The 12,599-nt window shown below is 38.6% G+C and overlaps 1 protein-coding gene across 2 annotated transcripts in view; it reads right to left on the bottom strand.

Annotated features, from left to right (window-relative positions):
• SLC26A7 (solute carrier family 26 member 7) overlaps positions 1–12,346 on the bottom strand; it is a 151,182-nt gene extending 138,836 nt beyond the window's left edge. The window contains exons 1-2 of one of the 2 annotated variants that reach the window (XM_016185667.2): positions 12,240–12,346; positions 11,766–12,082 (exon numbers count right to left, since the gene is read on the bottom strand). In XM_016185667.2, the coding sequence (XP_016041153.1) occupies positions 11,766–11,958 (193 nt within the window). In that variant the 5' untranslated portion in view covers positions 11,959–12,082; positions 12,240–12,346. Of the gene's footprint in view, positions 1–11,765 lie in introns of both variants that reach the window. The other variant, XM_007517362.3, reaches the window with a different exon arrangement.
• Positions 12,347–12,599: the final 253 nt, after the last annotated feature.

The following is a 12,599-nucleotide window of genomic DNA, read 5'->3' on the forward strand; positions in this document are numbered from 1 at the left end:
TTTCTCCTCTCTCTCTCTCTCTCTCTCTCTCATACACACACATGGAATTTTAAAAATGAGTTTATTACCCAAAAAAATGCTTGGCATAACTACTGAAATAAGCCGTTAGGACAACCAACACACTATATTCATGTGTGTAAAGGTTTGATCCCTGGCACTGTATATACTAGAGTAGTGCTCTGCTTGATTGTTCTCTCTCTCTCCTCTCTCTCCTCTCTCTCTCTCTCTCTCTCTCTCTCTCTCTTCCCTCTCCCTCTCCTCTCCTCCCTCTCCCTCTCCCTCTCCTCTCCCTCTCCCTCTCTCTCTCCTCACACACACACATGCACAGAGTAAGCAAATCAGTGAACAAATGAAAAGGAAGCAGGATAGGTTCCAGCTGGCTAAACCAGAGCCTACTACTACACAGGTCACACACTTTATGCCCATACTCACTGCCAATCTATTTGTTATGAACCTTGCCAAGTTCTTGGACTCCTAAAAAGAAGGTCATGGTGCTTTCTTGTAAGTCTTAATTCTATAGGCTGTATTATTCTAAGTACATAATTATATAAAGAACAAATTACCATTATCTTACATGCAAGAAAAATAAATGGGGAAATAGTAGAGCAGCATATACTTTCCATGCACGAGGTTCAAGTCCCTACATAATATGGGAATATCATGGATGCCATTGGGTAAGCTTCACAGACAATGAAACTGTGCTGTGCTCTCTCTTCGATGTCTGTTTATCTTTCTCTCTATTTCATAAAAATAAGGAATAAAGAAAATGTTCCAAGGAGACCACTCAACAGTCAGCAGTTATTCTCTGCACCATTTAAGGGGGAGGGGGAAAGGCAACCAGAAGTGATGAATGAAATCAGGATTTATAATAAGAGGGAAGGTTGTGGGTGAAGGAACCCAGAGAAGGGTAAAGCTAGTAGAGTGTTACCAGGTCCTTGGTATATTTTTAGCTATATTCAGCTGCCATTGTTTGTAGAGAAAAGTTACTTACAAGAGCATATAGTGAGTAAGGAGGTGAAGTTAGAGATATGTAGCTAATGCTAGAATTTTGTATCCTCAAGGCAGAAACCATGCAAGGAAAAAATCCCAGACAAGCCTTTAATCTTCGCAAATGCACTATGCTTCAGGAATTTCCACTTATTATTCCACATGTCACTAAGCTGCCCTCAGGAGTGCAATGAAGCTCAGCTTCCACACATATGTTTTGGTGCCAGTAATGCCACACATTCTGCATAATTATAAGGAACATCCATCTTTTGTCTAGGACCCAAAATTCTGCGGTTTAAACATCAGGCAAGTCTATGGCAGCATACAATTTTTATGGTTTGGGAACAAAAATTCTAGGTGATCCCTTGGAATGCAAGGCAAAACATTCTCATATTCCTCCTTAGTGGATTAGCTTCTTATAAAGCAAGTCATGCAATTTAGGTCTCAACCCTGTCTCAATACTTGCATTATCAGGTTGAGAACAAAGAAACTATTTCCCCTCCATGTGGTCATCTAGGTCAGAATGTGAACTGAAAACATTCTAGACCAGAATCTCAGACTTCCAGCTTGCCAACCACATGAGTGAGATTTTTTGAGTCAATGACATTCTCGATAATGTTAGTTCATATTCAAAATACATTGCGTAGTAAGATCCTACAAGATGTTATTATGCGAGAAGCCAGCTAGTATTGCTCTGACTTGATGTTAGTGATGAGAGCTCCCGATTATTCTTTATATTAAATATATACAAATGATTTCTAAAAACTATTGGTATACAATGTAATACAGGTCTGAAGTTTCTTTTACCTTCTTCCTTTGAAATAAGCACATCCACACTTGTTTTTCACTACTACCAAAAAGAGTATTAACCCCTCTGACAATTTGGTATAGCCACTGACACCTCTGAATACTTTTTCAAAATACATAACAGAAAAACATACATTTTTCTTGTCATTGCTGGTATAATTCAGTACTCGGGCTGGCTTTTTCATATAGAAAGAGAGACAGACACAGAGAGAAAGAGAGAAAAATACCATGGTACTAAAGTTTCCTCCAGTGCTATGGGGGCTGGGCTTGAACCTGTACTGACTGTAGCCAAGTTGGATGCACTATCCAAGTGAGATATTTTGTCAGCCCCATAAGATTATTTGTAAATGATTACCAGAATACATAGTCAAGGTTGGCAGAAATTAAGACTCTGTGGCATTATATTGGGAACCAAGTCTTGGGCTGGCAAGATAGTTCACCTGCATAGTGTGGCTGTTTTGCTATGTGACCTAGGTTTGAAACCAGTCCTCAATGGGCTGGAGGAAGCTTCAGTACTGTGTTATCTTTATCTATCTATCTATCTATCTATCTTTCTATCTCATTCTATTAAAAAAAAATCAGCTTCAATCAGTGAAGCCCCAATAACATTATCATCACCCTCAACAATAACAATAACAAAGAGAACCAAATATTAGATATATCTCTCTATAAAAGTTTTACTCAAAGGTGAATTCAAGACATTTTAACAAATTATGCTAGAAAATTCCTTGAAAAAGGAAACAAACACTCACAGGTTTGGGGCAGGTATCAGGGGTACCAACAGACTGGGTGGCTATACATCTGTGAGTGGCAGGGACTGTGGCAAAATGCTTAGTGCATGCTCTGTTGAAAGGGGCAGGTCTAAAGGTCCAGCAGATTTTTACCACATGGAAATGTGGGCCCCCATATGACCATGTGTTTTCTGTTTTCAAGAAAAGTCAGGCATCTTTATTTTTATATAAACTATTCATATTTGTTAATGTTTGCTAGAGAAAAAAATAACATTGTTTGGGACAAAAAAAAAACACATATTTGCAGTCAGGGGATGCTTCAGCAGGCTGAATTTGTTTATTGCATCAGACCCCTGGTTCAAGCCCTAGCAGCACTCTGGTCTTGCTCTATCTCTATCTCTCTATCTCTATTTTTCCCCCTCTGCTCCCAAAACTAAATACATAAGATGGCATTCAAGACTTTTTTTAAAGAAACAAATCATTTATCAGATTTTTTTTTAATTTTTGGAATGCTACTACCTTGTACCCAGACAAACAAAAAGAATTAGAAAAAATTAAATATTCATGCTCTATATATTTGTTATTTCCAATATCTTTACTACATTTATTTTTGAAAACATGATTAATTTAACCTCCTTCCTAGGATGGTAGCATGTTATTTTTGCACAATGAGGGGATTTGGTAACTGAATCTTTTTTTCTCTTTTTATTTTTAAGCCTTACATGAGAGAGAGAGGGGGGGGGGGAGGGAGAGAAAGAGAGAAAGAGAGAGTCAAAAGCACTGCTTTGACATTTTCAGGGCTGAGAATCAAACCTGGGATCTGACAAAAAAAAGGTTCAACACTCAACAGCTCCTCCTCACCACCTGAATCATTTTTAATTTTCCCAAGAAACATTTATTGAAAATTTACTTGGTGGTCCGTGAGCTGGAGCAGTGGATAAATCATTGGGCTCTCAAGCATGAGGACCTGAGTTCAGTCCCCGGCAGCACATGTACCAGAGTGATGTATGGTTCTTTCTCTCTCTCCTCCTATCTTTCTCATAAATAAATAAATAAATAAATAAATAAATAAATAAAATAGTTTTTAAAAAAGAAAACCTACTTATACGTACCAGGTAATATAAAGTTGATATGTAAAGACTAAGACACTGTTTTTCTTTTTAAAGGATACAAACAAGCGCAAAGAGAATTGTAAACACACACACACACACACACACACACAGTCAAGAAGGTGGCTCAGTGAGTAGATACATGCCTTCTGTTCCTGACAACTTGAGTTCAGTCCTCAGCACAACATGGAGGTTGAAGTTCAAGCCCAAAGACAGAGACAGGTGGAACACAATGAATATGTTTCATCCCATCCCCCATAAAAATAAAGCATGTTTTTTATTTGGTATCAGGTTGGGGAGGTGGCTTAATCCCTGACACAGCAAAACTAACAAAATTATAGTACAAGCTGTTAAAACCTATCATGGAGATATGTGAAAAGTACAAAGGGAGTGGGAGAGAAGAAAACATGTCTCTGTTGACTGGCTACGGAAGAAGGGCAAACGCTAGAAGAAGAAGCAGAAATTCTCAGAGTAGGTATTTTCTTAAGTATGCCTTTCTATCAAGGGGCCCAGATGATTAATGATCTAATAGGACGCTGTGAAGAACTGGACTTTTATCCTAGTGGAAATAGAGGGCCACTGAAAATTGTTGAAGAAAGAAATGGTATGTTTTCAGACTTTTACCACCAGTCTGGCTGCAGTCTGGAATATGGCCTTCAGGGGGAGTCTGAGTAGAGAATGAAGACCCACAGATGATGATTTTAACAGATCAGACAGTGAGCTATAGCAGCAGCAAGGGGCTTCATATGAAGTAAGACCTCTTGATTGTAAAATATTTGGACCGTAGAAACAGCAGAGCCTGGTGGCTAATTGCAGGCTAGAAGAACAGAGTGGCAGAAGCAAAAGTTAAGAATGATTCTCGTGACTTTATGAGAGTAGTCTAAAATAAAAGGGTAGGAATAGTCTCTGGAGCAAAATGACATGTGTTCAAATCCTAACTCCTCCACTCATTTTCTCTGTGACTTGAAGCAAGCTACTTATCTTTCTATTTTGTGTGCAGATGTATGTCAAGTACCCTTACAAAAGTGTTTATATTTGACTCAGAAAATATATGCTGTTATTAATAATTATAATTCTGGCTAGGTTGGTGGTATCATTCAATATGTTTGGGGAAACTAAATATTGCCTCTGTATTACTTTTAGAAGATCTTGGACTTGCATAATGTTATAGGTGTATCTCAGAATGAATGAGAAGTATCACCAGCACAGTGATATAGTTTGTCATGGATATAAAACAGCTTAACACATCCTTGGAGTAGAAAAGCAAGGATCTGAGTGCTCAGGATATTGGTGTTTAGTAGATAGAGAAGGAGGCAAGACCTGCAGCAACTCACATGAAAACAAGAGAGATAGAGAGGGGATGAAAGACCATTTTCCAAAAACGAAGAAAAGAAGGGGTTTTGGGAAAAAAAATCAGTTAATTCAGAAAATATTTCAGAAAAGTCAAGTGTGATCATCAATAAGCCCTATATTTACCTACTGAGAAATAAAGTAATTTAAAATGGTCTTTTGCATTTTACATGTATTGGGTTGTCTGAAAAGTTATGGTGCATTTTTGCACAGAAAAATGTCATTGACATTAAGAATAGAAAACATTCAAATGTTACTCTCTACTACATTAATCTAAAAAGAATTTCTAGAAAGAGAAGAATTGAAAACCACTACATGAAATCATATAACTTATATTTATACATAAGACATATTGAATTCAGCTGTTCTTAATATCTGAAAAACTGCTTCAGAAAACAATAGAGTAAAAACAAGTGTTTTTTTTCTCTTATCTATATCATGATGACAGAGGAAAAGGTAGACCTTCTTTCTTCAAAATTTCCTAATCCAGTGGAACCAATAATGATCACCAATACTGTATTCAAACAAATAGAAGACATTAAACGTCTCCCAAGCAATACATTTTCATGTTATTATTTCCTTTGTCACTTTATCTGTGAATCTAAATACGGCAGAGAGGAAATCTAAATAAAATTTGGAGGGGGAAACATTAAAAAATTTCTGTCTTCTGTTACTAATAGCATTATCATTATGAGAAAATCTAGTCATCTTGGTAGTGTAGAGTAAAAAGTGTAAAAGGTTAAGAGTGGTGGCTCCATAACACCCAACCAAAAAGAGGTGTGTACTCCTATGTTCATAGCAGCACAATTCATAATAGCTAAAACCTGGAAGCAACCCAGGTGCCCAACAACAGATGAGTGGCTGAGAAAGCTGTGGTATATATACACAATGGAATACTATGCAGCTATCAAGAACAATGAACCCACCTTCTCTGACCCATCTTGGACAGAGCTAGAAGGAATTATGTTAAATGAACTAAGTCAGAAAGATAAAGATGAGTATGGGATGATCCCACTCATCAACAGAAGTTGACTAAGAAGATCTGAAAGGGAAACTAAAAGCAGGACCTGATCAAATTGTAAGTAGGGCATCAAAGTAAAAACCCAGTGGTGAGGGGTAGACATGCAGCTTCATGGGACAGTGGGGGGTGGGAGTGGGTGGGAGGGATGGGTCACAGTCCTTTGGTGGTGGGAATGGTGTTTATGTACACTCCTAGCAAAATGTAGACATATAAATCAGTAGTTAATTAATATGAGAGGGGGGAAATCAATTGTATGTCTCAAAGTTTCTCAAAACACAAACTGAATCTTTTTAATATATAGGCTGTGTATTTGATATGCGGACTCTCTCAAAAGCCTAGACCAAGTAGATTAGAAGCATCCAATAGCACAGCTATATACAAGATACTGGGTACTGTACAGCAAACCATAACAAAAGGACTTTTCAAAGTTAACCCAATTAACAAATAATGTGATGATAACATTAACTATCGATTGTCTTTTTGAACCCTAAGACAGCAGGAACCTCACATCTCCACTACTTCCCCCAGTCCTGGAACCCTTAGATAGGGCCCACTTTCCCGTATGCATCTCCCAATCCAAACCAAATAATATTGCATCCGCCGATCACAACCTAACCAACGCAACGATTGCCACCTCAACATGCTTCACCTCAGACTGTGTCCAGAGACTTCACATGTGGAATGACAGCCCTTCAGCTTCACTACTCGGGTGAGACCTTTCCTTTTATAGTACACTCTAATTTCATCTCAGGTAGTTCACTTTCTAACAAAGTCCCATAACCTAGATATACACCAGTTTCTATGAGAGAGAGCTTATGTGCACACGTATCCATAAACTACTGCAAAATATATACCTGAAAGCAGAAGTACACTAGAGTTTGCAGTGAGTACCCCCCTAACACTTCCTCTCCACTATTCCAAGCTTGGGATCCATGATTGCTCAACAAATTGTTTGGCTTCGTATGTTAACTCTCTTTTCAATCACCAGGTTCCAGATGCCACCAGGATGCTGGCCAGGCTTCCCTGGATTGAAGACCCCACCAATGTGTCCTGGAGCTCAGCTTCCCCAGAGACACACCTTATTAGGGAAAGAGAGAGGCAGACTGGGAGTATGGACCCACCAGTCAACGCCCATGTTCAGCGGGGAAGCAATTACAGAAGCCAGACCTTCTACCTTCTGCAACCCTCAATGACCCTGGGTCCATGCTCCCAGAGGGCTAGAGAATGGGAAAGCTATCATGGGAGGGGGTGGGTTATGGAGATTGGGTGGTGGGAATTGTGTGGAGTTGTACCCCTCCTACCTTATGTTTTTGTTCATTAATCCTTTCTTAAATAAAAATTGTTTTAAAAAAAGAGTGGTGGCTTTGGAATCAAGTCCTTACTTAACCACTTACCAGGTATGAGGCCCAAGAAAAAAATTACTTACATGGTTTTCCCATAGGTAATGTGAAGATGAGACTACTGTCTTTTGGGACTTGTTGGAATGTACAAGGGGTTTAACACAATTCCCCTTATCATAAGCTACAGGTAGTAGCTTATGATACTTTACACTTACTTCTTCATAATGAATAAGCACTAAAGTGCTAAGTTTATTTAAGGTGATGAACTACAAGAATGCCTGCAAGATTTTTTTTTTTAAGTCTAGGTATTTTATGACTTCCCTGGGCAGACAAACACACCAATGTGTCCTGGAACATCACCTCACCAGAGCCCTAGCCTACTAGAAAAAGAAACAGGTTGCGGGTATGGATTGACCTGCCAACACCCATATCCAGAGGAGAAACAATTATCAAAGTTAGAACTCCCACATTCTGTTTAAGTATTTTATTTATTTTAATGAAAGAGATATATAGAGATACACAGAGAGAGATCAGAACACTGCTAAACTCTGGCTTATGGTGGTGCTGGGGATTGAACCTGTTATCTCAGAATCTCACGCATGAGAGTCTTTTGCATAACTATTATGCTATCTCTCCAGCCCTGTGTGTCTTTAATGAATTGAGTCTTTTTCTCCCTAGCATTTCCCAGCAGGTCAAATGGTACCTGACTGGTGAGAAGTATCTAGGAAACAGGAATAACTTCACTATGTTTTCAGTATCATCATTACTGATGACATTTAGTTAACAGCAGCCATTTTTGTACAAGGAACAAAAGGTTCTTGTCCTGTGAGCTTGCAGCCTAAATGGCAAAACAAAACTAGAACTCCCACATTCTGTAACACAAAAATAATACTGACCCATACTCCCAGAAGGGAGAAATGATAGGGGAAGATAACCAGAGGGGTCTGAAATCCAATTCCACCAGGACCTGTATAGAGATGAGGGGAAAAGAAAGGACACTGGACATTCGGAAGTAGTAATAGGTGTAGGTGACTTTAAAAGGAAGAGAAGGGAAGGTCATAGAAAAAAATGGGCAAATGTATATAAACATAGATAGTTATAGAAGTAATAGTCAACTGATAGCTGCAACCTTGGGAAAACTACTGTAGCTTCCAATGGAGGGAAGGGGGATACAGAACTCTGATGGTAGGAACGGTACAGAATTATACCCATGCTAATTTTGTAAATCAATATTAAGTCACTAATAATTTTTTTAAATATTTATTTCCTTTTGTTGCCCTTGTTGTTTTGTTGTTGTAGTTATTGATGTCATTGTTGTTGGATAAGACAGAGAGAAATTGTGAGAGGAGGGGAAAACAGAGGGGGAGAGAAAGACAGACACCTGCAGACCTGTTTCACTGCCTGTGAAGGGAACCCCATGCAGGTGGGGAGCCAGGGGCTCAAACCAGAATCCTTATGCTGGTCCTTGCACTTTGTGCCATGTGCGCTTAACCCACTGCCCTACCGCCTGACTCCCTGCTAATAATTTTTTTAAAAGAGTAGATATTTTCGTAGGATTTGCATTTTCATATATCAGCAACAACAAAAAAAAAAACTTAAGTTTTTTTCTATGAGTGTAGCCTTATACAATCACTGATAGACTAACTACCTAGAAAGTCAGCAGCCAGGGCCCATAGAAATAGTTCACTTGGGTAGTGGGCTGCTTTGTCATGTGCGTAACTCAGGTTCTAACCTGGTTGCCACCACACTGAAAGAAGCTTTGATGGTGTATTCTCATTCTCTCTCTCTCTCTCTCTGTCCCCTCTCTCTCTCTCTCTCTCTCTCTCTGTCTCTCTCCTCTCTCCCTCCCTCTCTCTTACTTCTTCACAGGTGAAGAAGGGGAGAAAAGGAAGAAGAAGGGAGGGAAAAGGAAAGGAAGGGAGAAGAGCTGAAGGAAAAGGGAGGAGTGGAGAGGGGAGTGGAGAAAGGGGAGGGGAGAGAGGGGAGGGGAGAGAGGGGAGGGGAGAGAGGGGAGGGGAGAGAGGGGAGAGGAGAAAGGGAAGAGAAAGGGGAGGGGAGAAAGGGGGAGAAAGAGGAGGGGAGAAGGGGAGGAGAGAAAGGGGAGGAGAGAAAGTGGAGAGAATGGAGAGAGGAGGGAGCCAGGTGAGGAAGATAACAAAGTAGCACATGCCTGAGGTATGTGAGGACCCAGGAGCAATTCCTGGCACCACCATAAACCAGAGCTGAGCAATACTCTGGTAAAACTAACTAACTAACTAAACAAACAAACAAACAAACAGGGAGTTGGGTGGTAGCCCAGAGGGTTAAGCCTGCTTGGCACAAAGTGCAAGGACCTGTGTAAGGATCCTGGTTCGAGCCCCACCCCACCCCCACCTGCAGGGGAGTCATTTCACAGGCAGTGAAGCAGGTCTGCAGGTGTCTGTCTTTCTCTTCTCTCTGTCTTCCCCTCCTCTCTCCATTTCTCTCTGTCTTATCCAACAACGACAACAACAATAACTAATAAAAACAATAAAACAACAAGGGCAACAAAAGAATAAATAAAAATAATAAATAAACAACACTCAAATCCATAACTTTTCAAGATGCAAAGAAATCCAAAGTACAAAGAAACAGGAAGGAAACTTCCTATTTCTCATCAATGGGAGGTGGTGGCGGTAGTGTGGAGGGAGAAGGGTGCTGACCAATTTGTTCATCATGGTCAATGAAAAACAGAACTCATAAAACAAAATTCCTCAAAAGCTACATCCAAATAAAAGCCATATGATTGACGACCAAAGACTTACACAACACAACTGTGTTGTATCACAGTCATCTTTTGTCATTGCTCCAAATATTTCAACTTGATAATTTACAAACACAAATAATTATTTGAAACATATATCAGTGTTTCATTTCACGTTGACTTAAAGCATGGAAAAATTTATTAGATAAACTGAAATAATCTGAAAACACACATCAGTTTCAAAGTGTGGGGTACTGCTTCATTTGGTATTTAAGACAAAATAAAAGCAAAGCTGAAAATACCCTAACCTGTTATTTACTTTGTGTTTTATAAAATATTTATATGCTGGGAGCCGGGCACTAGTGCAAGTGGCACAAAGAGCAAGGACCAGCTTAAGGATCCCAGTTTGAGCCCCAGGATCCCCACCTGTAAGGCAGTCCCTTTACAGGCAGTGAAACAGGTCTGCATGTGTCTATCTTTCTCTCCCCTCTCTGTCTTCCCCTCCTCTCTAAGTTTCTCTCCATCCTGTACAATAACAACAACAGTAATAACTACAACAACAATGAAAAACAAGGGCAACAAAAGGGAAAATAAATAAATATAAAAAAATTTTAAAGTCAAAACAATATATATATTTATATGCTATACTACTGGAAAAATAGTCATTAAAAATGTAATGCAAGAGAAATGAAGTCTAATAAAATAGAATAGTTTTGTGGATCTTAAAACAAAGTCACCAGTGCAGATGTTCCTAATCAGAAACTTAAAACACAAATACATAAACCAGTTTGTTCTAGCTACAGAATAATTCAATTTTAAAAGTGCTTATAATTTAACAGTACAAATAATATGTCAAGCCAAGGAGGCAGTGTAACTGTAAGGAAATATAAACCTACCAAGTCACAGCCAAGTAAAGGAACCCAAATTCTCAAGACTGAAAAATCAGTTTCTTTCCTTGTTACAAGTAGCTAAGTACAACCTGGATTATTATTAAAAAAAAAAAAAAAAAAAAAAAAACCTTGAAGAGAGAGAAAGAGTTGAGGAAAAGCTTTAACTAAGAAAAGCACCAATCCAAATCTAGAATATAATTTTAAACCTGCCTTGGGAAAGTTAAAGCCAAGCTTCTCGCCAATTTAAATTTCGTATTGAGAAATAGATACAATATGTAATGTAATACAGAGTTAAATCAGCATGCACAATACACTATATAAACTTTAAGGACATGCAGGAATCTCTTTGCCAGTAATGATCTTGGCAAAGAGCCTCCTTTATGTACAGAAAGGTCTGTTCCTTGCTTATAGCAACTTTAAAGGTTTCAACAGGTAATTGTTTGCTAATTTGAGTTGCAAACAATGTGTTCAAGCCAAGATATATTTGACAGCTAGATTCAGTGAAAGTGGGAAATTGTATCAGCAAGATCAAGCTATTTAAAGTTCTCATAATTACTGATCTTTTGACATTGCAAATATGTAGTCCTGTTCAAAAAACTGAGTACCTAACAGAAAGGAGAGAGAAGGAGAAAGAGAGACCTAAGAAAACATTTATATACACATATTAATTAATTGTACTTATTAGTCCAAAGCTAATTAAATAAGTTTCATTTATTGTATTGCCAATCTTTAGTCACATTACTCTTCTAAGAAAACTAAATGGCATCTATTCTTCATAAAGCAGGAAAAATCAAATGCAGTACATTACCTTGTGTTACCTGTTGAACTGCTAACATTATCCCAGACACGGTGTCTGGAAGCAAGTTTTCCTTCAGACTGTAATTTGGTGCCCATTCCAAAATAGGTAGTCTCCTTCTACACCACTGCTTAATGTCTTCACAACGGGGAGTGTGCATCTTGCTCCAGAACACACTTTTCTTTTTCCTTTTTGCCCCTGTCATTTTTCAGATTCCCTCTTGCAAAAGTAAACTTCTTTAGACAGAAAAAAAAAAAAAAAAAGTAGTCCTTGCAGAACACCTCCTTCAGTGCCAGGCTCCAATTTGTCTGTGGTTTACAATGTCAAAGCTATCCAGAAAAAAAAAAGAAAGAAAGAAAGAAAAGGAAAAAAAGGAGTAAGACAGAGGGAGAAAGGAGACATTAACAGAAGCACTAAAATATATGCAGCTTGTTTTATTGTCTCATTAGTGTACAGCTAATTAATCTAGTTAAAGGAGATTAAAACCTTGAATTTTTATCTGAGTAAGATGGAGAAATGTTTCCTGTGAATATAATGGTTTTTCTGATCTTGGAGAAGGAATGGGCTCAGTGTTAAGTTGGTCTAGAGTTCTCTCGCCAGTAATTCCCCTTATATTCACTCTAGTCTTATGTTTTTGGCTCCAGTCCCAATGGCTAATGAGGTAGTTCTGGGCGTGTGTTGGAAGTGGGCTGGGTTATGCTAATAAAAGCAGGAAGCATTCAGCTAGTCTAGTCTCTCCCTACAAGCTATGCAGAAATATAAAACTGCCTTAAGTGTTGGTTTTACAAAATATGTCCAGACACTCAGACTTACTTCATTGGGAAGTATATATTCTCAATATATCAG

This window comes from Erinaceus europaeus, chromosome 1 (assembly GCF_950295315.1).
Source record: "Erinaceus europaeus chromosome 1, mEriEur2.1, whole genome shotgun sequence".
Taxonomy (NCBI): Eukaryota; Metazoa; Chordata; class Mammalia; order Eulipotyphla; family Erinaceidae; genus Erinaceus; species Erinaceus europaeus.